This window comes from Triturus cristatus, chromosome 4_1, assembly GCF_964204655.1.
Source record: "Triturus cristatus chromosome 4_1, aTriCri1.1, whole genome shotgun sequence".
Classification (NCBI taxonomy): domain Eukaryota; kingdom Metazoa; phylum Chordata; class Amphibia; order Caudata; family Salamandridae; genus Triturus; species Triturus cristatus.
This window is the reverse complement of record NC_140585.1, coordinates 1,170,176,660-1,170,203,167: the sequence shown is the minus strand read 5'-3', so window position 1 is coordinate 1,170,203,167 and position 26,508 is coordinate 1,170,176,660. Positions and strand designations below refer to the sequence as shown.

The 26,508-nt window shown below is 45.6% G+C and overlaps 1 protein-coding gene across 1 annotated transcript in view; it reads right to left on the bottom strand.

The window, feature by feature from the left end:
* Nucleotides 1-11,810: 11,810 nt before the first annotated feature.
* The window catches only part of LOC146856278 (dehydrogenase/reductase SDR family member 4-like), a 268,293-nt gene continuing 253,595 nt past the window's right edge, over nucleotides 11,811-26,508 (bottom strand). The window contains exons 9-10 of the mRNA XM_085654373.1: nucleotides 22,257-23,122; nucleotides 11,811-12,582 (exon numbers count right to left, since the gene is read on the bottom strand). Coding sequence (XP_085510499.1) covers nucleotides 23,008-23,122 — 115 coding nt within the window. The 3' untranslated portion in view covers nucleotides 11,811-12,582; nucleotides 22,257-23,007. The remainder of the gene's footprint in view (nucleotides 12,583-22,256; nucleotides 23,123-26,508) is intronic.

Here is a 26,508-nt window from a genome sequence, read left to right as displayed (position 1 = left end):
CTCATGGGCCATGTGCCCCTCCTCCCGGTCAGGTTGTTAGCACTGGGCTCAAACAAAATTCAGAGGTATGCAGAGGCAAAGCATATTGGTGGTATCCCAAGGAGATTAGTTGCAGGTAAAAAAAAAAAAATTCTTTTAATTTAAAAAATATCCAACTGGGAACCAAAAAGTATATCCATTCACAGCAAATCTTCAGAGTTAAACATGTTGCTGGAAAGGTGGAATGCCATAAGTTCCAATTTGCTGCCTGAACTTTCCATAGTAAAAAGGTATGCCATTCAATCAAGTAAGTCGAATGAGCACACATGCTCCTCACATCGCGAGGCCATTAGGAGCATATCAGGGCAACCTGCATTAACTTCAATGAAACTTCGATCCAAGTGGTGCTATGCACAAGCACAGGTACTCAAGTCTGCCGTTGGTCCAAGTAGAGGATCCCACACTTGGCGCCTACCCACTGAACAGTCCTGGCCATCAACGGACACATCAACAGTTCATAATAGAGGGCAGCGTGTGATGTATTGGAGCGGCAGACATCCAGGGCCCATTAAAAGGGCATCGGAGGCAGTAGAACACAGGTTGCACGCAGGTAGAGTAGGCATAATGGAAGGCTAGCCAATAGTTGACGTTAAGAGCTTATAATAACATCAGACCAAAAAGCTGCTGCATCCGCTCACAGTACAGCTGCAGCTGGACTGGATTTGGCAGCACCACAGGTCGAGCAGCCATTGCGGAGCTGCAGTAGGAGTACAAGTATGCCGCAAGGAGCACCACAGGAAACCCTCCGAATGTGCTGGAAAAAATAGAATGGTTAAAAGCTGGGATTACAAAAAAAAGGGGAACAACCTTTACAATGAAACTTTTACAACGCACTACACTTACAACGCATTTTTTACAACGCAAAATCCATTACAACGCACTACACTTACAACGCATGACACTACAACGCATTTTTAAAAACTACCTTTACAACGCATTCCATTACAACGCCTACCATTACAACGCATAATATTACACTACACTATCCAACACTTACCCTACTGTTGCACCCCCTGGAGTTAGAATAGTAATTTTTACCCCTATACTATCCAACACTTACCCTACTGTTGCACCCCCTGGAGTTAGAATAGTAATTTTTACCCCTATACTATCCAACACTTACCCTACTGTTGCACCCCCTGGAGTTAGAATAGTAATTTTTACCCCTATACTATCCAACACTTACCCTACTGTTGCACCCCCTGGAGTTAGAATAGTAATTTTTACCCCTATACTATCCAACACTTACCCTACTGTTGCACCCCCTGGAGTTAGAATAGTAATTTTTACCCCTATACTATCCAACACTTACCCTACTGTTGCACACCCTGGAGTTAGAATAGCAATTTTTACCCCTATACTATCCAACACTTACCCTACTGTTGCACCCCCTGGAGTTAGAATAGTAATTTTTACCCCTATACTATCCAACACTTACCCTACTGTTGCACCCCCTGGAGTTAGAATAGTAATTTTTACCCCTATACTATCTAATACTTACCTTAAATGCAATTTAATATTATGCGTTGTAATGGAATGCGTTGTAAAGGTAGTTTTTAAAAATGCGTTGTAGTGTCATGCGTTGTAAGTGTAGTGCGTTGTAATGGATTTTGCGTTGTAAAAAATGCGTTGTAAGTGCATGCGTTGTAAAAGTGTGCGTTGTAACGACATACATCCCAAAAAAAAATTGTCTGAAAGGAGGTAACAAGGCCAGATCCCACCAGCTAAAAAAAGTGGGCAAGGCCGTCTGCATCAGACGCATTAAATATTTAGTGAATTAATTCTCCAAAATGGAGTGGGTGATTCGTGTTTAGCAGTGACTGAATCTCACTTGCGGTTTTGCCACCTGCAATTCAAAGGTCTCACGAGCTAATGTGGGAGCCCCTTCTTGTTGAAACAATAGCGCTTTGAGTCTGCTTAGCTTATTGAAATCTGTTTTCAAAGTTGGAATGGAAGGCCAAACCAAACTATCTACAATCCCATGCGGGGTGGAAACAGGACATTGCTGCAACATGTAATATATTGTAAAACTGTTACTAAATATGGGATGCCTGCCCGTACGGCGTAGCAGTTGTAGTTATTTAGGATAAGATAACTGCCGTTAGAAAGCAAAGTTAATGCGGGAATAATCACGGGGACCGGTGTCCCCTTTAAAAAACAAGCTAAATTAGGGGCTGAAACGTTGCAGGCACCATGAAGTTTTACTTGTTTGCAGACTAGGGAGTGTTCTACTGTAGAATCACAATCCTCCCCTGTAAGGAAAACCTCCTTATCTGCTCATTGACAGCATAAGGTGAAAGACAGGGACAATAATTCATGAATATAGCTACTGCCGAGGGGCTCATAGCTACCAACCGGATAATGTTTCATGCAGGCCGTAAAGTGAGAGAGTGAGCTAGGCAGTGAAATAACCCCATGTATTTCCCACACAGCTGAATCAGTCTCTGCCACTGAAAATAGTAACTGTTCTAGTTAATCAATATGTAACATTGTCTATGTCGCGTCCTTCATTGACATTCATTTTTGTTCATCTGTCAAATTAAATGGTAAACACAGTCCAGAACATTCAGGTAATCCCATGGTACTTTTCCACTTTTGGGTGTTTGCAAGGTCCAACCAAGTTGTATTACAGAACGTATCTGATTTTGATCATGGTATAAAACAGACACTTCATTTTGAACAATGTTAATGACTGAAGATACAATATTACCCAAAGTACATATGCAAGAAGACAGTGTATTAATGCTGTTATCGACTGCTGTCAGAACTTTTTCTAAATTATCTTGGTCAATTTTGCACAGGCGCACTGCGGCTTCCATCTGCAATAGCTTCCAAAATGTATTGTATGCCACATAAACAAAACGTTTCGTTGGAAGGGACTTTGGACCCAAAAGAAAATCAGGAAGATCAATGTCACTTGATAAAAGGGAAAGATGTTGTTTCACAGATGACAATGTGGTGTGTCCCAACCACAGTTGGCATAATTTACCTACAGAATATGTGGTAACCATATGGAAATGTGGAAAATGAGGATCAAGTCTAGTTTGTGTAAACCCTTTTGTGGTATTCAAAAAGCATAATTGACATGTATTGGAGCTCGTTGGCCGCAGTAACCATCCCAAGGGGTCAATATTGGAAGAGTTGAGTGAGCCATTCTGAAACATGATAGTTAAGTCCTCTATTGTGTAGTTCGTATTTGTTTGCCATGTGTCATAAGCAGCAAATACCGAAAAGGAGGGAGCATTCAGAATTTTAGCAGTGGCTAAATCAAAACAATTAGTCTGCTGTACCGTTTCATTTAAAAATATGAGCTGAGACGGTATCAGACATGCGCATTGCAATGATTCAGTGCCCTGCACTTGCCAATCTTTGGTACCACAAATGGATTTTAAATCAACCGTGTCCTTTCAGTAATCATAACCTTTCATGGATAAATCAGTTATGAAGGACAAGGAGTAAACTCATTTTGTATGGGTCAGCATAAATTTGGTTCGGGTGGGCATCTTCAATTTATAAAAATAGGACACTGGATCAGAAAGATTGTAACCAGTAAAATACATAAGTTTACTTTGTTTGGTCTTTGAGCTCCCCGATAGCTGGGTTGGGCAATGTTCCAACTGCGTATAATTAAAAAATGGTCTCTCAGTATTGGTTTTGTATACAAAATGATGCCCATAATGCTGGTAACAGAATAAATCTGCATAATTTACTGAATTCAAATACAAATCTTGAGTGTCAAAAGCAGTGTAATATTTTAAATCTGAAAACTATGACAAAACAGTGTTAACATCCCAGTCATTAGACTGTATTCCAGCCAAAACCACATCTCCTAAAGAAACGTGGAATAAGTATGGAACGTTCAAAGTCTCGGTTGGGCCATGTATATCAAATGGTACTTTATCCCAAACTATACCATCAACAATTGGGAAAGCTGAAATATTAACTAGTGCTTGATCTCTTTTCATTTTATGAGATGAAGTGTGAGGGGCCAGAACTCCATTAACCAAGTTCACAGCAGAGCGTTCAGGTAGGCAATGGCCATTAATCAACAGGAAAAACACAGTCACAAACCTAATCTACATGAAGAGGAACACCATCGTCAGCACCATCCAGACATATGTCCAGGGTGGGAGCAGGTAAGTATTTTTTTACCAGGAGATGAAAAGACTGGTACATGTAGGGGGCTCTGCCACAGAGGATGAAAACGACAATGTATCAGAAGAAAAGTTGTTACGGTCCATGTAGTAACCACTGGACCACAGCTGAAACAACAGTGGTTGTTCTTAATTGGAAAGTGAATGAATTGTACTTTCAGGAACGTCAATTATAACTTCAACTGGAGGAGAAGCATACTCATTATCTACAGTCATAGATGTAGAAGGTAAAACAGGCAACAAATCAATTGAAAATTCCATCTCCCCCTCCATTTGTTGGGGAGACGTTGAGGAAACAGAAGCCAACTAATTCAGTGAAATATCCCAGCGTGCAACGCTTGTAGGCATACTATTCAGTATCCGCCATATGGTGTAGCTTGACATGCTCGATCGAAATGTAACAATTCTCATTATGACCACGTAGTGGAGGCAGAATCACAGTACGGGTGCCTTTCAAACCAAGGACTCTGACCGGGGCCGGTATGATGGACCAAATCTCCAACATTAGGAAGCCAGCCAGAAACCGGAATCAGCACCGCTGCATCCGTGGAAAAGTGAAAATGGGCTTTTGCTTGTGAATCACAAGCCTTTTGTAGATCCTGTAACACAGCACAATGGTTATCTACATTAAACGTTGCTGCAGCCGCAACAATGTCTAGAAAGACCCCGGGCAGAGACCTCCGCTCCGCCCGCGGAGTGCACGGAGATTTGCCTCCTCCGCGTTCCGCCGAGGACGTGGAGAAGGCAAATCTCTGCTCACTCGCAGCAGTGCGGAGCGGAGTTGGCCAGCCCCCACCTCTACCCCACCTATATTAATAATAATTGTACATGTGTTAAAATGAAATTAAAACCACTTACCTGGCATGCGGCGTCCCCGGACTGCCCCCGCTCCTTCCTCGCCGCCCGGGTAATTCTTTGAGAAAACTGCTCATGCGCGCGCCCATCAGACTCATTATTAAAAGATGTGTTGGAATGTTGTGAGTTCCATTGAAAACAATGAAGTGATTCAGTGATTGTAATGGCAGGTGTAAGCTTTCAGCTCTAACTTCCCAATGTTTGTTTTTCTGTTCCTCCCTTTTTAATGTAGAACCCTCAGTCAATGGAATGCATTAATAGCGTTGTAGCCCAGCTGCCTCGGGCAATACCAGTTGTTAAAGACCCTCTTCCTTGCCTTGTTAAAGGCTCTCACCTGTCGCACGAGATATGTCTGCTTCAGGGGCTTCAGCAACTAGTATGGCACGCTGAAGCAGCAGCCTATAAGGTTGTTCTTTTAACAGTCATGTTGTGCAAAGGGGAGTGCTTGGAGATATATTGCGAGAATGCACAAGCTATATAGAAATTTGATGTTTTTGCACCAAACCTTATACATTGTACTTTGATTATTGACAGGTAACTTTAATATTGGTAAGACACCATGAACACCATAGAGCAGCTACTTGCAAGGTCGTTCATTGGACTGAAATTTGAAGACAAACTAACTATAAAATGATTAGAACCTGACCGGCCAGACATAAATCTACAACAAAGTGCCCAAGACAGAGGGAAGACTTACAGACGTACATTCTCAAACAGCTAGTACACAAACATTGATTGGCTTACAGGATGTACTTCAACAAATTCTCTGTTCTTCTTCCCCTGCTTGCTGTTTGATGGTGACATTCCTTGGACACAAAAAGGAGACACAGACTTGAAGCATTTGTCAGACAAAATAAAAAAGCATGTACACACAAGAATCCATATGGAAAACCTGACGAGAATGGGATTGTTTGGAGACAAACCGATTGAAGCCCACATAACGGACGCATACCGTAAATCAATACAGAAACACAATGAAGCAGTTGATAGGAATAGACACATACTGTCAAAAATAATTGATTGGGTTTGTTTCTGTGGTGCTTTTGAACTGGCATTACAAGTGCATGATTAATCTTAAGTTTCCTCATATTCTAGTATATTCAGAGGCCTAGTGGATTTAATAGCAATAGAGAATTAAATGGAAGCACATTTAGCAAGTGCTACAGTCTTTAAGGGCACCTCTAAAATGATACAACATTAACTCCTTGTGTAAATGCTAGAAATGATGAGAAGCTATATTGTCCAATAGGTGAAAAACACACACTTTGTGGCTATTCAGGCTGATGACACCACTGATGGGGCCACAAAAACACAGTCCTGTATTAGTTTTTCGGTACCTTGACAATGACAGTAAAGTTGTGGAGACGTTCTATGGTTTCACACATTTAAGTGACTCTAGTGCAGAAACCATTACTTCAACTATACTATGTGAACTGAACTTGATTTTTTCAGCGCAACCTCAAAAACAAAAACGTATTGCACAAAGCTATGACGGTGCGTCAGTAATGAGTGGAAGCCTTGGTGGAGTACAGAAAAGAAGTTAGAAATATGTACCCTAATGTTCATTATGTGAACTGTTACGCCCACCAACTTAAGGTTATTATGCAACAGGCAGTATCAAAGATCTCAGAGGCATAAATTTTCTTTTTGAATGTCGGAGTCATGGCAACATTCTTCTCACGTTCCCCCAAAAGAACGGAAGTACTATAGAAAATTGTGGCTAAATAAGGCTTCCAAAGGGATCCTCAACTTGTTGGAACTTTCACATATGTACAATCAACCTAATATTCCATTATAGGATTGATCCTGAGAAATGTTTCAATGCCATAGAAGCCAATGTTGACTTTGAATTCAAAAGTCGGAACGAAGCCCATGGGGTTGCTAGAGCACTACAAGGCAGGAAGTTTCAGTTCTTTCTGTTTTATTTCATGAAATAATGCGTCATGTTGCAATCTTATACACCCAGTTAAAAAAAACGAGAAATAGATACTGTTTTTGTGCAAAGAGCTACCAGTCTGTTTGTCACCAGTGTGAGCAAAGTGAGAGGTGGGGTTAACAATTTAGATAGCAGACTGCCAAAGTTTTCTACTTTCTCAAACCGCAAGAAAAACATCAGCAGTCTGGTCCAAATTGCAAAGGAGGAATATGGCATTATAATTGTGAATGCACTGGAATGTTTTTCTTTTAGAAAACATTTGGTGAGTGCTGCATTACTGCAAAGTGATCCGTTTGCGAAATATGATAATTGCTTTCCTGAACAAGCTCTGAATGAGGCTGTGGAAGCTTATCCTACGCTCAACAAAATGGCACTGAGAACTGAGTTGATTGTACTGTACAGAATACATGTATACACCAGGCCACTGGTGCCATTTCTTTGCTGGCTTTAATTCAGAAACTAATATGGAAAAGTCACTTACAGAGACAGTGGCTATACTAAAAAATAATCATTACCACGTTGATGACAACAGCAGAGTTGGAACAATGTTTTTCCACTTCAAACAGAATCAAGACATTCCTAAGGAACACAATGGTTGAGGAAAGATTGAATGCTTAAGCAATGCTCTCTTTAGAGAGAGACCTTGTCAAAAGAATCCCAGATTTTAAAGTTCAACTTATTGAGAAGTTGGCAGCTATTAAACACAGACGGGCTGATTTTGTCTACAAAAATCAGTATTGTTATCTCGAAGTCTGTTATGAAGCTATTTGGTTATACTGAATAAGCAGCTACCTGTGTTATTATATGACATTTCTTTATTAATGTAATTTTAGAAATGGGGGTATCTAGTTGGCAATGGGTTGTACCATTGTCCAAGCTGGGGCCCCTTCTTTCTAGTCAGGGTAAAGGGGATACACTTCTAAAATAACCCCTGCTCACTCCCTTGGTAGCCTGGCACAAGCAGACAGGCTTATCTCAGAGGCAGTGTGTAAAGCATTTGCACATAATCCACAGTAACACAGTAAAGGCACGAGAAAAGGACACTCCGTCAGTTTAGAAAGATATCCAATATTTTGATAGATCCAAAACAAGACCAAAATGATAGGAGTCCAACATACAATACTTAACAATATATAATTTGCAAGATATCCTCTAAATTGCAGAAATATCTAAAAAACACAGTTCTTCTGAGTCGGTAGCTCTGTCCGGGGCTAACGCGGTGGTGTAAACAACAGAGTCTACCAGTTCCAGCCGACTGCATCAGTATGGGCCAGCTAAAGCGTGGACAGACTCGTGAACAGTACTTTTCTTGTTGCGGCTGACACATCGATGCGAGTCGGTCAGGGCAACTGTTGTGGTTGTGTTGCAAATTGGAAGCGGTGCAGGATGATGAAAGTACAATCCAGTCCTTTCCCTGCCCAAGACAGAAGCAGCAAGCAGCAGGCAAACACAGCAGAGAGCACAGAATAGTGGCAGTTCCTCCTGGCAACATTTTCAGCTCTTCTTCCTGACAGGTTCCTTAGTTCAGCGGCAGTCTAAAATACTGGGGTCTGGGCCCCAATATTTAAACAGCACAGCCCTTTGTTCTCTTTGTGCAGAGAAGCTCTGTGCTCAGCCAAATCCAGTTATGTACACTCTGGCCCAGATTCCCGGCAGGAGGTGGAGACAGCATTGTCCAAGGCAGACAGGGCCTATTGCAAAGAAAATGTCCGCCTACCACTCTAAATGCAGAGCAGGTCTATTCAGGTGCTAGTGAAAACTCCTCCCACTACTCTGAAAGCAGCCTGGTCTATTCACCCCAGATCTGACTCATTCAGGAAAGGCAGGACACACATCAACCCCCCCTCCTCCAGTGGCTGTCTGAGAGAATGCACATCCCAAGCCCCTATCACTCCAAAGCCTACAGTCAATACACAAACCAGCAGAGGCACATAGGATGGATAAGGAAGAAAATGCCTACATTCTAAAAGCAGTATTTACAAACACAGAACATAAAAATTATCTTTACTAAAAGAAACATTTTTACATTCTGAGTCCTGGCATACTAAAATCAATTTCCCCATCTTGACCCAATGGGAAGTTATGCTTATAAAATGTTATAAGTAAAACTTCCATTCTACCCTATGGGACAGATTGCCTTTCTGTAGTGAAAAATGAAATGCACTGCAATTCACTACCAGGACATGTCACACACATCAGTACATGTCCTATCTTTAACATACACAGCACCCTGCCCACAGGGGTACCATCGGCCTACCTTATAGGTCACTTATATGTAAGAAAAGGGAAGATTAGGGTCTGGTAAGTGGGCCCACGAGCACTAGGTAATCGATTTCTGATCTTTATGTTTTGCAGTTAATCCCCATATTTGTGCCATACACTCACATCGGATAGAATCATCAACATTTCTTCACACCACGCATACAGACTATTTTATCCAACTAATTCTCACAATTAGCAATTAATGTGCTTTAAAGATGGCGACCACATTTCACTGATGACGCTTTATCTTACAACACAAGTCTTGTTTCCATTTTCATTTGTTTTTAATGCCACATCTCTAACGCTAGATACTGCAATTGTTGCAGCATGCGATGGATCGAGTACAGACAAACAAAGCATTTCACGAAGGTAAGATGTTCCTTCAAAACATGCAGTATTAGTTGTTATCTTAACAGCAAGTACACATACGTTATAGCCACTGTCTTTGATCATTTTACAGGAACATGGTTCAGCAATTTGAGCGTTTTTGATCACTCCGCAATATAATGGCTTTCTCTTGAGGAAGTAACTTCTGTACTTTTCACTTAGTTCCACCTTGGTCATTTAGATCTGATGAATAATACTCCATTTTCACATTGATTACTCTGTAGGTCACGTTTTTTAAATAAGCGTATATGAAGATTTTACTTACAAGCACATGCAGTTGCATTACCTTGAGTGAGTAGCTGTCTTCATATCACAATAGCTTAGTGATGGTTTTTGTTGAGGGCTTTCAACCCTTAGCATCTCAGAACTACACCTTAGGAATGGAGAACTTTTTTCTATATTTCTAATCACATTCACATGTTAACTACTAATTATCGAATATCCTTCTAACTGACTAGATGCAGTGTCCCCTGAAGAAGGGATCTTCTTGCAGAAATGCATTGGACATATACACAACTTATTGAGAGAACAATTATTTTTGTTAAATATGAAAATTTGCTATGTTTCTTTCAAAACTCTTTTAGGTTAGTCTTAAATACCAATGTATGATACATTTAACATTGTTCATTTGAAAGAGTGTTTCATAGGTGAGGAAAGCCACCTACAATAATAAACAAAAGTGTGATTGATTTCAATATGTTTTTATTGCATTTCTAATGAAGCAAAATTAGTTAAAGATTATTGTATTAACCTCAAAGCTGTGCAGCCAGGCAACAAATGACAGTGTACACTTGCTATAGATGCAAGTGCGTGCAGTTGCCAGGTCAACATGGCAGTTACAAACTGCGCGCAGACACTGCAGTGGCAGGTCTGAGTTACAATTAGAGGCTGCTCATGTGGGTAGCACAATCAGTGCTGCAGGCCCACTAGCATAATTTGATTTACAGTCCCAGGGCACACACAGTGCACTATGCTATGGACTTACCAGTAAATCAAATATGCCAATCATGGAATCACCAATTCATAAACACAATTTACATGGACAGCATGTGCAATTTAGCACTGAACAGCAGTGGTAAAGTGCCCAGAGTCCTAAAACCAACAAACATAGGGTCAAAAACAGGAAGCCAAAAAGTCTGGGGGGGTTAACCTGTTGAAAAAGCCAAGTCTAACTTAATAACTGCACTTTCACAATTGCTTTATTGACATTTCTTGTTTTCTCACACTTGCTTGAAAATGCACCATTTGCCCACTCATTTTTCAAACTTTTCGGGTGTGGGGGACTCGTCCGCCCCCGCCCCACACTCCGAAGTCCCATTAGGTCGTCAAGACTCACTCGCTCGCCGTGGTGCACTTCACCAAAGGTTTCATGCCTCATCACTTTCAAATGTCACCAGCCAGCACTACCTTGGTTGCCTGGCATTGCAAAGCCATTGAATGCAGAATATTGGAGTGCCAATTACTCAGCCAGGTTCAATAGGGAAAGTGGGGATTCAGATGGAGGAAATTGAAACGATCTTAGACAAGATTTAAAGAACATGAGTTAAGTTCAAGAAGAGTCACCAAAAACACTCAAATATTAGAATATTCAGTGATAAGACAGCAAAATCATAGACTGAATTATTGAGTGTTGTCCATGAGCATGGCAGAAAGTACGATAGATGGGTCATGAGTATTTGGGAAGGGTGTGGGGCTGAGAAAATGTCTGTCTGAAAGTAGGTTGACTCAATTAACACATAGATTTTGTGCTGGCATGAAGGTACATCTTCAGCAGGTTTAAGGAAGTATGGCATCTTTCATCCTGTAACCCGTCACTATGCATTGTTGGGCTTGTTATCCTAACATTGGATGGTAAGCATAGGAGATCAGGCTAGATACTAATCCAAGGCACAATAAATGTTTCCAAACAATTTTAGCCATGGTAAACAAAATACAAATGATCTCACTCCTAGTAGATACCATAAGTGAGAAACAACACAATACCAGCACGCAAAGGCTCTGCAACTAACAAAGGCATTTGTTTTTGTACAGATATCATGCTCACCCCAAACCCTGGAGAACATTGGTAGATTGAGAAGTTGGTGGTCATCACTACATGAATGTAATGTTTACACTTTTGAATAAGCATCTATATCTTAAAATGGAAACATATCAAAAAGAGGAATGAAAAGAAAGAGTCAGTCTCCATAGAGTTTTAATTGATTTTGTATAATGATCGGCGGCCAAGCATCACCATATTCCTTATTCTTTAATAAAATAAAGGAGAAAGTACTTCTGGGATAGTTATCAACACAGTGCAGACTTATGTGATGGAAGTGTCATCGTGTCAGTGAAGTGCTTAATTATATGAGGGTGATGCCTCACAATGAAAGGGCAGAGCCTAAACATGCAAGATTTGTGCCTAACCATGAGACGGTAGAGCCTCATTGTGTGAGGGCAATGCCTAACAGTTACTAAAGTGAGAAGTGTCCAACCATTATAGTGTAGAGCCTCTTCCTTTGTGGATACCACCTAGCCTTGAGAAGTCACAGGATAATCAGGAGAAGACAGCGTGCCCCTAATCACATGAGAGCAGCGCCCAGACATGAGACCACAGAGTCTAATCATTAGAAAGCAAGGCCTAACCAGGTTAGGGAGGCTCATTATTGTGTTAAGGTGTGTCTGAATTAAAGAAGGCTGAGCCCAATCAAATGAGTGTGGCACCTAACTGTAGGAGGGCAGAGCCTAATCATGCGATGGCAGAGCCTAAACACAAGAAGACAGAACCTAATCATGTTAGCTCAGTGTCCCGCTATCAGTGGGTGGAGCCTAATCTCATGAGGGTCTAACCATATGAGGGCAAAGCCTAAAAATGTGAGCGTTTGGCTTATCTGTGAAAAAGCAGAACAAAATCTTGTGTTGTCTTTGACTAATCATGAGAGGTCAGAGTCAAATATTTGAGAGTGGTGCCTGTTAGACCTGGCATCATTGGCATGAGTCTCTCCTCCATTTTTTTCTGTTTGCCTCCTCTGTTTACGATGTTTTTGCTGGATTATTGCTTTGGGCACTGTGCCACTGCTGATCAGTGCCACAGTGCAAGTGCTCCCTATGCTAAATTGTTACGTTGATTGGTGTTACCATGATTGGCTTGGTTGACTTACTGTTCAGACCCTAGTCTAGTGCACTGCGCGTGCCAAGGGCGTGTAAGTTAACTGCTGCTGGTGGGCTTGCAGCACTGGTTGTGCCACCCACAGAAGCAGCGTGCAAAATGTGTCTCAGGCCTGCCACCGCGGCGCCTGCGTGCAGTCCCTGACTGCCATGTCGACTTGGTAAGGAAACCTACTTGCCAGTCTCTAAACCTTCACTTTGCCACCTTTCAGACACCTCTATGGTAGGCCCTAGGGCAGGGTGCATTGTTGGTAAAAGGTAGGTCATGCCCTGATGTGTGTGGCATGACCTAATAGTGAATTACAGCCATTTTCGTTTTTCACTATTGAAGGGCTACCTGCCTCCAATAGGCCAGACTGGGCAGACTGATTATTAACTCCATTATAATCTATCTGACTCAGGGAGCATGGTAGCAAGTCGAGTTTAGTATCCCTGAACTCAGAATTTAATAACACACCCTTTAGGATGGATGGTTTTTAAATTCTATGTTTGAAAATAGCACTTTTAGAAAGTGGCTATTTTCTTGTCCAACTATCTACCGGTCTCTGCTGGTTTGGTGTGTGTGTCAGGGGCTGAGTGGCTCCAGAGGTCTGAGTGAGTCAGTGTGGGGTGAATGGGGCGTTTACACGTAGAGTGAGGGAAGAGTAGCCTGCCCTGCCTGACACAATACTGGCCCCGCCTCCTGCTGGGCGACTGATAGCCCTGCTCCTACCAGTGACAATACTGGCCCCGCCTCCTGCTGGGCGGCTGAGGACTCTGCCCTGCCCAGTGAATAGGCCAGGTGCCTCTGCCTGGCAACACCCACAACAAACCTGAGATGGTGGGAATCGCCCTGCTTGGACAAAGGGAACAAAGGGAAAAAGGGGTATAAGAGAAGGACCCCTGAACCAAGAACTCAGATCACTTCTGACAAGGAAACCTGTACCAAGGACAAGAAGCCTGCTGATCTAAGGACTTGCCTCCCCCTTTCTGCCAGAGTGCTGTTTTGCTGTGGAGGAACCTGAAAGCTGCTTCTTTATTTTTGCCAAGGAACAAGGAGAGAGGAACTTGGTGTGTACTCTCTGAACACTTGCTAGGAAATCTCCAAGGACTGGAAGAGTGCCAGTCTCCTGTTGAAGTCACAGGGCCAAAGGACTTCACCATCTACTGAATTGCTGAATTGCTGGAAAGTGTTGTTTCCAGTACACAAGGGAAAATCTGCAGTCTCGACGCCGCCGACGCCGCCGAATCCAGCTCGACATCGTGAGTAACGGCTCCAGTGTCCCGAGCCTTCGACGCCGGCCACCGGGCCCGATCGACGCCAGCAGCAACGCCAGTGAGCAGTGGGTATCGGCCCCGGCTCCAAGTGACCCCGTCTCGACGCCGGTATCGACGCCAGTGAGGAGTGAGTATCGGCTCCACCTCCAAGCGACCCCGTCCCGACGCCGCTGCTGATCGCATCGACTCGACGCCCTTCTCGACGCCGTGAGCGCTGCTCCGGCCCGACATCCCTCGACGCCGCTGCGGATTGACCCGACTCCGAGGCACGATCGACGCCGACCTCGACGCCGACATCTCGACGCCGTGGATCATCGGTTTCTTCGTTTCTCAAGGTACTGTACTTGTGGGGTCTGTTGCAACTCCAGGCTCGACGTAGCGCTCCTCGCGGTCGACGCCGAACCTTGGGAATCTTGTAGACTCGACGTCGTGTGACTCCTGTGGGGGTTACATTGTTGCCAAAGAACTGTGCTCAGAAGAATACTTTGCTAAACAACTATTTGCCAAGAAGAAACCTTACTTGAACTATTATTTTTCCTTCCAAAGAGTATTTATTAAGACTGTGGTATATTTTTGTCGTTATTTGGTCTTGTGCTAAACCTTATATAAAGATCCTATTTTTATAATAACTTCGGTGTCGTGTCCATCTGTAGTGTATTCACTTTATTACTGTATGTGGTCATAAATGCTTAACACACTGCCTCTGAGATAAGCCTGTCTGCTCTGCCAAGCTACCAAGGGGGTAGCAGGGGTTATCTGAGTGTGTAATCCCCTTGCCCTGACTAGAGTTGGTTGGTCCCTATTTGTCAGAAGTGTATACCTCTGCCAACTAGAGACCGCCGGTTCTAACATTGGTGGTCAGCGGTGAGGATTGAACTTTGCATTTATGACTCATGTGCAGTGATTAGTGTACGCTACATAGTGAAAGCAGACCATAACGCAGCCACAGTCTGTTTGGTAGGATATTCTATTTTTGTTCTCCGCTTTCCTGGAGCTTATTTTCTTAAACACTGCCAGTTTTGACCATGGAGAATGCCGGAGCTGCTACACCTGTGGAGAATGTTGTGGGGGAATTCGATAAGGAGAAGATAGATTCCTACACGCTAAAAGATCTAAAAGGATTTTGCAAGCAGTTTAAAGTTCCTACCACAGGTGTCTCAAAGAAAGAGGGCTTCCTCAAAGCGCTGAAGGCCTGGTTAGAGGCCAGAAATCCCTCTGATCCGGTGGTGGTACCGGAAGAGGAAGAAGAAGAGGAAGAGCCCACAGGTGGGCCAGTGTCATCTCCAGGCAGTAGTGCGTCCTCTAGGAGCCTTTCCCCCGAAGAATTAGAAGACAGGGAGAAGGAGAGGGGGTACAAGTTAGAAATGGCAAAACTTAAATTAGGAGGGCAGTTGGAATTAGAGAATGCGAGAAGCAAGAGAGAAGCTGAAATGGAGAGCAAAAGATTAGATTTTGAGAGAGAGAAATTAGCGTTTGAACGTGAGAAGATGGTGAGGGAGATGGAGCTTAAAACTAAGAGTTTAGAGTTGAATCCCTCTGGTGGCAGCACTCCATCCGTGCCTGCAGAAAGTAGGTTTTATTTTCCTAAAGATGTGATCAAAGATTACAGTAAGAATGAAGATATTAGCCAATGGTTTAAAGCATATGAGTTAGCGTTATTGGCCCACCGGGTCCCTGAGAAGGATTGGGGAACGGGGTTGTGGAGCCGCTTTACAAACGAGGGGAGAGATACCTTGTTGAGCCTTCCTGCTGAGGATAGGATGTCTTATACTCATATGAAAGATGCTTTAATGCTGAGATATGGCTTAACTCCAGAAAAGTACAGACAAACCTTTAGAGAATGTAAGAAGTTGCCTGGTACTACGTGGGTTGAATATGTGTCTTTTTTCTGCAGAACCATGGATGGTTGGATAAAGGGTAGCAAGGTTGATAGTTATGATGCTCTTTATGATTTGTTTGCTTGGGAGCACTTGTCTAATAACTGTTTTCCAGAGCTACGCCAGCACCTTGTTGATAGCAAGATATCTAACCCTAGAAAACTTGCTGAGGAGGCGGACCGCTGGGTCAGTACCAGGGTCCACAAGGGTCCAGTGGGAGACTCAGCCAAAGGTGGGCAGGGTCCCCAGCAGAAGAGTGGGGGGGACAGGGGTAAACAGAGGGAGTTTCAGAAAGGGCCCCAAAGTAGTCCCCAAGGGAACCAAGGGAAGGGTTCCCAGCCTCCCCCTGTAAAGAAGCCAGAGGCCCCGACAGGTAAACCTGTTCACAGGGGCCCCATGACCTGCTATGCCTGTAAGCAGGTGGGACACCGTTATTATGATCCCCAGTGTCCCATGAAGGATTCGAATGCACCGCCGCGTGCACCCCCTCGTCAGGTAGCGAGTGTAGCCCTGGGAGGGGAGGAGATGGGTGCCCCCGGTGGGTGGGGTCCCGCAGAAATGTCCCTGGTCTCTTTAGGAGACGTGGAAATGGTCCCTCCAACCCCTCTGCCTAGTAACACTAAGAAATATAGGCAGTGGGTGACCATTAATGGCCATAGGGTGGAAGCTCTCAGAGACACCGGAGCGAGTGTGACAGCTGTCAAGTGTCACTTGGTGTCCAGAGAGCAGGTGGTCCCTCATGCATTCTACCCCGTTGTAGCTGCTGACAACTCACAGAGTCAGTGTGAGGTAGCTCAAGTTCCCTTTGAGTGGGGGGGGGTCTCAGGTACTCTTCAGGTTGCTGTGAGGCCCGCCATGCCTGTTGATTGTCTCTTGGGCAATGATTTGGAGGACTCCCCTTGGGCTAAGGTGGAGAGAAAAGCGCATCTGGAAATGTTGGGTCTGCCTGAGTGGGTGTGTGCGACCACCCGGTCCATGTCAGTCAGTAAGGGAGTTGATGGGGGCCCGGAGCCTGAAAGTATGGCCCAGGTCCCAACCGTGAAGAGAAGAGGCAGGGGGCGCGGGAAACCGTCCCCCATCGATCCCGCGGTCCAGGAGGGAGCAGACCCTGAGGGGGATGCCCTGGAACCGACAGGAGAACAAGTGGCCGAACTGGGAGACCTGCCCGAGCTGACCCATTGGCAGCAGGATGGTGGTCCCTCCAGGGAGGAATTTTGTGCTGAACAGAAAGTGTGCCCTTCTCTTGTGGGTATGAGGCAGCAGGCCTCAGCCCAAACGACAGGTGATCAGTCAGGATCACATTGGGTCTACTGGGAGAACGACCTCCTGTATAGCGAGCCTAAGGCTGCTGAGCCTGGGTCAGCCCGTGTGCTGGTGGTACCCCAGCGCTTCAGAGCCTTCCTACTGGGGTTGGCTCATGACGTTCCGTTAGCTGGACATCTGGGGCAGGACAAGACCTATGACAGGCTTGTCACCCATTTTTATTGGCCCCAGATGAGAAGGGATTCAGATATCCATTGTAGGACCTGTCAAACTTGCCAGGCAAGTGGGAAAAGTGGGCGGAAGCAGAAGGCTCCCCTCCAACCTTTTCCCGTCGTCAGTACCCCCTTTGAGCGAGTGGGAATTGACATTGTGGGGCCACTGGACCCCAAGACAGCCATGGGCAACAGGTTTATCCTGGTCTTGGTGGACCATGCCACCCGGTACCCGGAAGCCATCCCTCTCCGAACAGTGACGGCCCCCGTGGTGGGACGGGCACTGATGGGTGGTTTCTCCCGCATGGGGTTCCCCAGAGAGGTGGTGTCAGACCGAGGCACCAACTTCATTTCGAATTATATGAAGTCTCTGTGGAAGGAGTGTGGGGTAACCTACAAGTTTACCACTCCTTACCACCCTCAAGGTAATGGGCTGGTTGAGAGATTCAACCGGACCCTAAAAGGCATGATCATGGGTCTTGAAGAACCAATGAGGCGTAAATGGGACGTCCTCTTGCCATGCCTGCTGTTTGCTTACCGTGAGGTGCCACAGAAGTCTCTAGGGTTCAGCCCCTTTGAGCTTTTGTATGGTCACCCGGTAAGAGGACCTTTGAGTCTGGTCAAAGAAGGCTGGGAGCAATCTCCCAGGAAACCTCCCCAGGATGTATATAGTTACATGCTGGCCTTTAGGAACCAGACTCGGCGCTTCAGAGATCTTGCTCAGGCAAATCTGGAGGCCAGCCAGGAAGAGATGAAGCGGTGGTACGATCAGAATGCCACTCTGGTTGAGCTTCAACCTGGTCAGAAAGTTTGGGTCATGGCCCCTGTGGAACCTTGTGCGCTCAAGGACAGGTGGACTGGACCATTTGAGGTTGTGGAGAAGAAGAGCGATGTCACCTACTTGGTGGACTTGAAATCTCCCAGGAACCCCTTAAGGGTCCTGCATGTCAACCGGTTAAAGCCCCACTTAGAAAGGTCCGAAGTGGGCATGCTCCTTGCCACAGATGCTGGGATGGAGGAGGAGAGTGAGCCTCTTCCTGACCTCCTGTGTGCAAAAGAAAAAGATGGGTCAGTGGATGGTGTTGTCCTCTCTGACACACTGACCCCTGAGCAGCAGCAAGATTGTCGCCATCTGTTGGTACAATTCCCTGATCTGTTCTCCTTGATCCCTGGTGTCACTCAGTGGTGTGTCCATGATGTGGACACTGGGGACAGCACTCCTGTGAGGCACAAGGCCTACAGGGTGACTGACAAGGTCAGAGCATACATCAAGGAGGAGGTCTCCAAGATGTTTGCCTTAGGGGTGGTTGAGTCCTCTAGCAGTCCTTGGGCCAGCCCAGTGGTCTTGGTCCCAAAGGCTGCAGCGCCTGGTGCTTCACCAGAACTTCGGTTCTGTGTGGATTACCGAGGACTCAATTCGGTCACCAAGACTGACGCGCACCCCATCCCCAGAGCTGATGAGCTCATCGATCGGTTGGGGGCTGCCCGGTACCTTAGTACGTTTGATCTAACGTCTGGGTACTGGCAGATCGCCTTGACTGATGGGGCAAAAGAGAGGTCTGCATTCTCCACACCAGATGGGCACTACCAGTTCCGTGTGATGCCCTTTGGGATGAAGAATGCCCCTGCCACATTCCAGAGGTTGGTTAACCAGGTATTGGCCGGGCTGGAAGATTTCAGCGCCGCCTACCTGGATGATATAGCAGTGTTCAGCGCCAGCTGGGAGGAACACTTGCGCCACCTCCAGGAAGTGTTGTTGGCCCTGCGCAGAGCAGGCCTCACAATCAAGGCTAGTAAGTGCCAGATTGGGCAGGGTTCAGTGGTGTACTTGGGGCACCAAGTAGGGAGCGGCAAGGTGGCCCCCCTGCAACCCAAGATAGATACCATCCTGGCTTGGGAACCGCCCAAAACCCAGACTCAGGTGAGAGCCTTCTTGGGTCTCACGGGTTACTACAGGAGGTTTGTCAAGGGGTATGGCAACATTGTGCACCCCTTGACCTCGCTGGCTTCCAGGAAGCAGCCGAGACTTGTGATCTGGACTGACGCCTGTCAGAAAGCCTTTGACACCCTGAAAACTGCAATGTGTACAGCACCGGTCCTCCAGGCACCCGACTTTTCAAAAGAATTCATTGTCCAGACGGACGCTTCAGAGCATGGTGTGGGGGCTGTTCTAGCACAGATGAATGAGGAGGGCCGAGACTTACCTGTAGCCTTCATCAGCCGGAGGTTACTTCCCAGGGAACAAAGGTGGAGTGCGATAGAGCGTGAGGCATTTGCTGTGGTCTGGGCGCTGAAGAAGCTAAGACCCTACCTGTTTGGGACTCACTTCCGGGTTCAGACAGACCACAGGCCCCTCAGATGGTTAATGCAGATGAGGGGTGAGAACCCAAAGCTGTTGAGGTGGTCCATTTCCCTACAGGGGATGGACTTTACGGTGGAACACCGCCCTGGTACAGATCACGCCAATGCTGATGGTCTGTCCAGATTTTTCCGCCTTAGTGATGAGGACTCCCTGGGTGAAGGGTAGTTCTCCCCACATTTCAGCTGGAGGGGACACGTGTTAGACCTGGCATCATTGGCATGAGTCTCTCCTCCATTTTTTTCTGTTTGCCTCCTCTGTTTACGATGTTTTTGCTGGATTATTGCTTTGGGCACTGTGCCACTGCTGATCAGTGCCACAGTGCAAGTGCTCCCTATGCTAAATTGTTACGTTGATTGGTGTTACCATGATTGGCTTGGTTGACTTACTGTTCAGACCCTAGTCTAGTGCACTGCGCGTGCCAAGGGCGTGTAAGTTAACTGCTGCTGGTGGGCTTGCAGCACTGGTTGTGCCACCCACAGAAGCAGCGTGCAAAATGTGTCTCAGGCCTGCCACCGCGGCGCCTGCGTGCAGTCCCTGACTGCCATGTCGACTTGGTAAGGAAACCTACTTGCCAGTCTCTAAACCTTCACTTTGCCACCTTTCAGACACCTCTATGGTAGGCCCTAGGGCAGGGTGCATTGTTGGTAAAAGGTAGGTCATGCCCTGATGTGTGTGGCATGACCTAATAGTGAATTACAGCCATTTTCGTTTTTCACTATTGAAGGGCTACCTGCCTCCAATAGGCCAGACTGGGCAGACTGATTATTAACTCCATTATAATCTATCTGACTCAGGGAGCATGGTAGCAAGTCGAGTTTAGTATCCCTGAACTCAGAATTTAATAACACACCCTTTAGGATGGATGGTTTTTAAATTCTATGTTTGAAAATAGCACTTTTAGAAAGTGGCTATTTTCTTGTCCAACTATCTACCGGTCTCTGCTGGTTTGGTGTGTGTGTCAGGGGCTGAGTGGCTCCAGAGGTCTGAGTGAGTCAGTGTGGGGTGAATGGGGCGTTTACACGTAGAGTGAGGGAAGAGTAGCCTGCCCTGCCTGACACAATACTGGCCCCGCCTCCTGCTGGGCGACTGATAGCCCTGCTCCTACCAGTGACAATACTGGCCCCGCCTCCTGCTGGGCGGCTGAGGACTCTGCCCTGCCCAGTGAATAGGCCAGGTGCCTCTGCCTGGCAACACCCACAACAAACCTGAGATGGTGGGAATCGCCCTGCTTGGACAAAGGGAACAAAGGGAAAAAGGGGTATAAGAGAAGGACCCCTGAACCAAGAACTCAGATCACTTCTGACAAGGAAACCTGTACCAAGGACAAGAAGCCTGCTGATCTAAGGACTTGCCTCCCCCTTTCTGCCAGAGTGCTGTTTTGCTGTGGAGGAACCTGAAAGCTGCTTCTTTATTTTTGCCAAGGAACAAGGAGAGAGGAACTTGGTGTGTACTCTCTGAACACTTGCTAGGAAATCTCCAAGGACTGGAAGAGTGCCAGTCTCCTGTTGAAGTCACAGGGCCAAAGGACTTCACCATCTACTGAATTGCTGAATTGCTGGAAAGTGTTGTTTCCAGTACACAAGGGAAAATCTGCAGTCTCGACGCCGCCGACGCCGCCGAATCCAGCTCGACATCGTGAGTAACGGCTCCAGTGTCCCGAGCCTTCGACGCCGGCCACCGGGCCCGATCGACGCCAGCAGCAACGCCAGTGAGCAGTGGGTATCGGCCCCGGCTCCAAGTGACCCCGTCTCGACGCCGGTATCGACGCCAGTGAGGAGTGAGTATCGGCTCCACCTCCAAGCGACCCCGTCCCGACGCCGCTGCTGATCGCATCGACTCGACGCCCTTCTCGACGCCGTGAGCGCTGCTCCGGCCCGACATCCCTCGACGCCGCTGCGGATTGACCCGACTCCGAGGCACGATCGACGCCGACCTCGACGCCGACATCTCGACGCCGTGGATCATCGGTTTCTTCGTTTCTCAAGGTACTGTACTTGTGGGGTCTGTTGCAACTCCAGGCTCGACGTAGCGCTCCTCGCGGTCGACGCCGAACCTTGGGAATCTTGTAGACTCGACGTCGTGTGACTCCTGTGGGGGTTACATTGTTGCCAAAGAACTGTGCTCAGAAGAATACTTTGCTAAACAACTATTTGCCAAGAAGAAACCTTACTTGAACTATTATTTTTCCTTCCAAAGAGTATTTATTAAGACTGTGGTATATTTTTGTCGTTATTTGGTCTTGTGCTAAACCTTATATAAAGATCCTATTTTTATAATAACTTCGGTGTCGTGTCCATCTGTAGTGTATTCACTTTATTACTGTATGTGGTCATAAATGCTTAACACACTGCCTCTGAGATAAGCCTGTCTGCTCTGCCAAGCTACCAAGGGGGTAGCAGGGGTTATCTGAGTGTGTAATCCCCTTGCCCTGACTAGAGTTGGTTGGTCCCTATTTGTCAGAAGTGTATACCTCTGCCAACTAGAGACCGCCGGTTCTAACAGTGCCTGATTATGAAAAGGCAGAGCCTAATCTAGTGAAGGTGACGCCTAACAATGAGATGGTGGGATCTTCCCATGTGCGGCTCTGCCTGACCAAAAGAGGGGGCAAGCTAAGCATCTGACCATTTTAGGAGGCACTTGGTCTTTGGGTGAGGCAGTTCATGTTTAGCCAGTGCCTATGCACACCGATCCTTTATTGTGAAGTTGCTCTAAAGCATTGGTATGCATACAATTTAAAAAGCGTTATACTTTGTAGTTGTTATAAATTACAAAGATTCTGTTATGCACGTACACCTGATGAAACACATGTAAATGTGTGCAATGTGTAGTTTAAAAAAATGGTGTATATATTATAACTGATGCTTTACTTCAAAGGAAGGCAATTCATAGGAAAGAAATTAAACAATGCAAACTGCCACAATTATTGACAGTCTTTAAAAAATGTATCAATTAATTTCGCAAATAGAAATAAAGGAAGTGATAATAAAAATGCCATAAATTCTACTAAATGTCACTCTGCAGAGAAGGTGCAAATTCAACACCTGGGGAAGACCTCTTGGATCCCTGCTTAAGCGGCATAGCATCATTCAGCAAGATTCATTGCATAACCGAGCTGTGGTTAAGACTGCACCGGTACATTGAAGGAAAGTGAACACTTTAAAGACTATACAAGGAGGAGTGCATTCGAAATGAATTGAACATGCTGAAGCATTCGCGGAGGCATGCGTCACCAGTCCGGCACACTGTGTATTCACACTCAGAGCCTCGATAAGCCTCCTCCAGCAACCACGATGTTCTCTCCACTGATGAATGAAGCATCCGCAGAACAGAGAAACGAAACTATCCCAGCGCATTCTGCCGGCTCAGCAATCCTGAGAAAAAGATAATGTCAGTGTTCTGGTGATGGTTAAGTGAGCATTTCATTCCACAATTTCATTTATTCAAGAGTTCTGTTAGGCCATCAGGGTGGAACCCACATACCCAACTACTGTGTGTCAGATGATTTCCTTGGGTTGTTGCATATTTATATAGCGCGAGCTCGACCCGAAGGTATTGGAGCGCTTTACATAGCACCGTATTTACATTACACATTTAGGCACCGAGAGATTAAGTGATTTGCCCAGAATCACATGATGTGGACGCGACCTCGAGGCTCGAACCCTGGTTTCCTGCACCAGAGGCGGCAGCGCAGCCGACGGACCACATCCTCTCCCCAGATCTAAGGGTGCGCCGTCCCTCCCCGGCTGCAACCTTAGATCTGGTATTATTCACCCCCCCCCCCCTCCCCGGGGGTCACACATCCATCTTCCGACTACTTACTTTTCATCCAGACACATAAAACAAATGCTGTGTAAGACACACTGTATCCCTTTATCATACATTTATAAATGTTTTCACACATACCAGCTGGGTAAAGTTTGCCATGACAGAGCCAGACCTTCCTGCAGGACCTCAGCACCTCCCCCATCCCTTACCAAACAGTCACACTACAACCCCACACCTCTTCAACCAAAGATACAGGTCGACTTGCTATCCCCCTGGAGAGATAAAGCGCTACGAGGCCGCACTAGAATCAGTGATGCACAGTGCAATTGCTATCTACATTGCTTACTGTGGACTGTGGAAGTGGAAAACAAAGTATAGGAGGAAGTTATTTATGGACCAGCTCCTATGTGTAGCAGAAGAGGTGTGATTCCAAGAATTTTGGCACTTTCCAGAAACTGCCTCAGCAAAGAAAGTTGCTGGAACGGAGTTTCTACGGGGCAAGCCTTGAGTGTGATTACTGAAATTACATGTCAACAAAATATGTGCATCTCACACAGCAGATACATAGTCAGTTCTAAACCTTTTACCTTTGGTGTCTGGTCTCATTATGAGAGCATCAACTATGATAGAATGCACACTTGAATTTTCAACTCTTTCTTTCTCTCTCACTCTCTCTATTATCCTCTGTATCTCGCTCTTCCCCCTTCCTCACCCTTTCTGTTTTTCTCACTCAATATCTTTTTCTGTTTGTTCTTTATTTGTATGCACATATTACTGAAGAGCAGTTAGGCCTCTGCAGTGAAGGTTAAAATCCCACTTTTGCTGCACCTTGACCAATCTGCATCAAACTTGGAGAAAACTATAATGGAGGACATCTAAAGCATCCCAAATTTGGTGTAGGTGGGTCAAAAGAAAAATTGTGCATACATAATCTCTGGAACAGCAGACTGGGTGGCCTCCAAAAATGTATCACAAGGGTGCCCTTTCTTGGTTTGACGAAAGTCTATTCGGCTATTTCAGAGAAGCAATGTGTGAGTGTTAAGTGAGTGTGTGTGTGTGTATATATATATATATATTCACTTAAAAAACCATAGGTTTCACACATGTTATAGTTAGCTGGACATTTCCCTCGTAAAAAGCCAATGAAATTCCCCCGTTATAGTTAGTGCAGGCAACTATAACTCACGCGACCGCAATCCTCTGCTGATGACGTCAGATATTACATCACTGATTACATATGTGTCTTTCTGAAAAATAAATATTTGTAATATATGTATAGCTAAAGATTAATGGAAGAAGACATGGATGACGTCAGATATTACATCACTGTATTTAGACACCTATTTACCCATGTCTTCTTCCATTAATCTTTAGCTATACATATATTACAAATATTCATTTATTTTTCAGAAAGACACATATGTAATCAGTGATGTAATATCTGACGTCAGCAGCAGAGGATTGCGGTCGCGTGAGTTATAGTTGCCTGCACTAACTATAACGGGGGAATTTCATTGGTTTTTTTACGAGGGAAATGTCCAGCTAACTATAACATGTGTGAAACCTATGGTTTTTTAAGTGAATTTGCAAGGTTTTTTAAAAAACCATAGGTTTCACACACGTTATAGTTAGGAATTAGCATTTAAAAAACCTTGCAAATTCACTTAAAAACCCATAGGTGAATTTGTCCGGTTTTTTAAATGCTAAGTTATGTATTTATTAATATATTTTTTTTTCCGGTTTTTCACCGTGCGCGCACCGTGCGCTTCGTGCACAGTGCGCGCGCTGTGGGCACTCGGTGCACTTCGCGCACCGAAAGCCGACGAAGCGTTGTGCGTGCTGTGCGCGCACCGTGCGCGCTCCGTGCACGCACCCCGCGCATTATCGACAAAAAAATAAATGTTTTTTTCACCCTTGGGGGTCCTTCAGTGACCCCCTGACAAAGGCTAGGGGGTCAGGAACTGTCCACCCTGCCCCCTTTTCTTGTCCTCCACCTTTGTTTTTTACTGCCTCAGACTGCGAGAGACAAAATGGTGGCCGCCACTTCCTGATTTCGACCGATTCGAATGTTTACTGACATCTAACAACCAATCAGAATTGCGCTCGCGCACGGCAGGGTGCGCGTACAGTGCGCGCACGGTGCGCGCGTATAGATATTGATATGGTTTTAAATGCTATTTTCTCAGGAAATACTGAACCGATTTACACGAGACCTTCAAAAGGCACTTCCTTGACCTTATGGCTACCTCTCTGCCAAATTTCACGTAATTCTGTTCAGCCGTTCGGGCTGTACCTTCGACTAAATGTCCTACGGAAAAATGCATGGGGAAAACTTGTTTTGGGACCCCCCTTTTTTCTCGGCCCCCGCTTGACTAATCACCCCGAGACTTTCAGGGTAGGAGCGGAGCAGAGCGCCCCACCTATTTTGAAAAATTTGTGAGGATTCGTCAACCGGCGCCAAAGTTATTCAAAATAGAATTTTCAGATTTCCTATGGAAACACGGTCCAAACGGTCCTAACTATAACTATCTACTGGCGACCGTCAGTAGATAATATATATATATATATATGCCAGAAAATGGTAGTCCTTTGCTTTGAGAAGCACACGAGCACACGGCGAGGTTACCAGCCTCAGTCATCAGGTATGGACACAATTCACAAAGCCAGTATGTTGAAAGCAGACTTGCGTGATGCCTGACGCGTTTCGTTTCCACTTTTTCAAAGGCACTTCACGGTAAGTAACGTGCTTCGGTGTGCATACTCCCTCATATACAATTACTCAATGACACGCCCCTGATTGGGGCAGCTCAAATGAGACAGTGCGAAGGCATTATGGGGGTTGTAGTGCAATAATTTCACCTTTTATTTAAATGCACAATTCACTGCTTGCGATAAAGTCCTGATTGAACCCCAGCCATTGGATCGTGTCCTAATTCCTGCGCCGCTTCTCCGTATTGAAGTTAATATATACTCTCCCCACTTCCAACTGGCG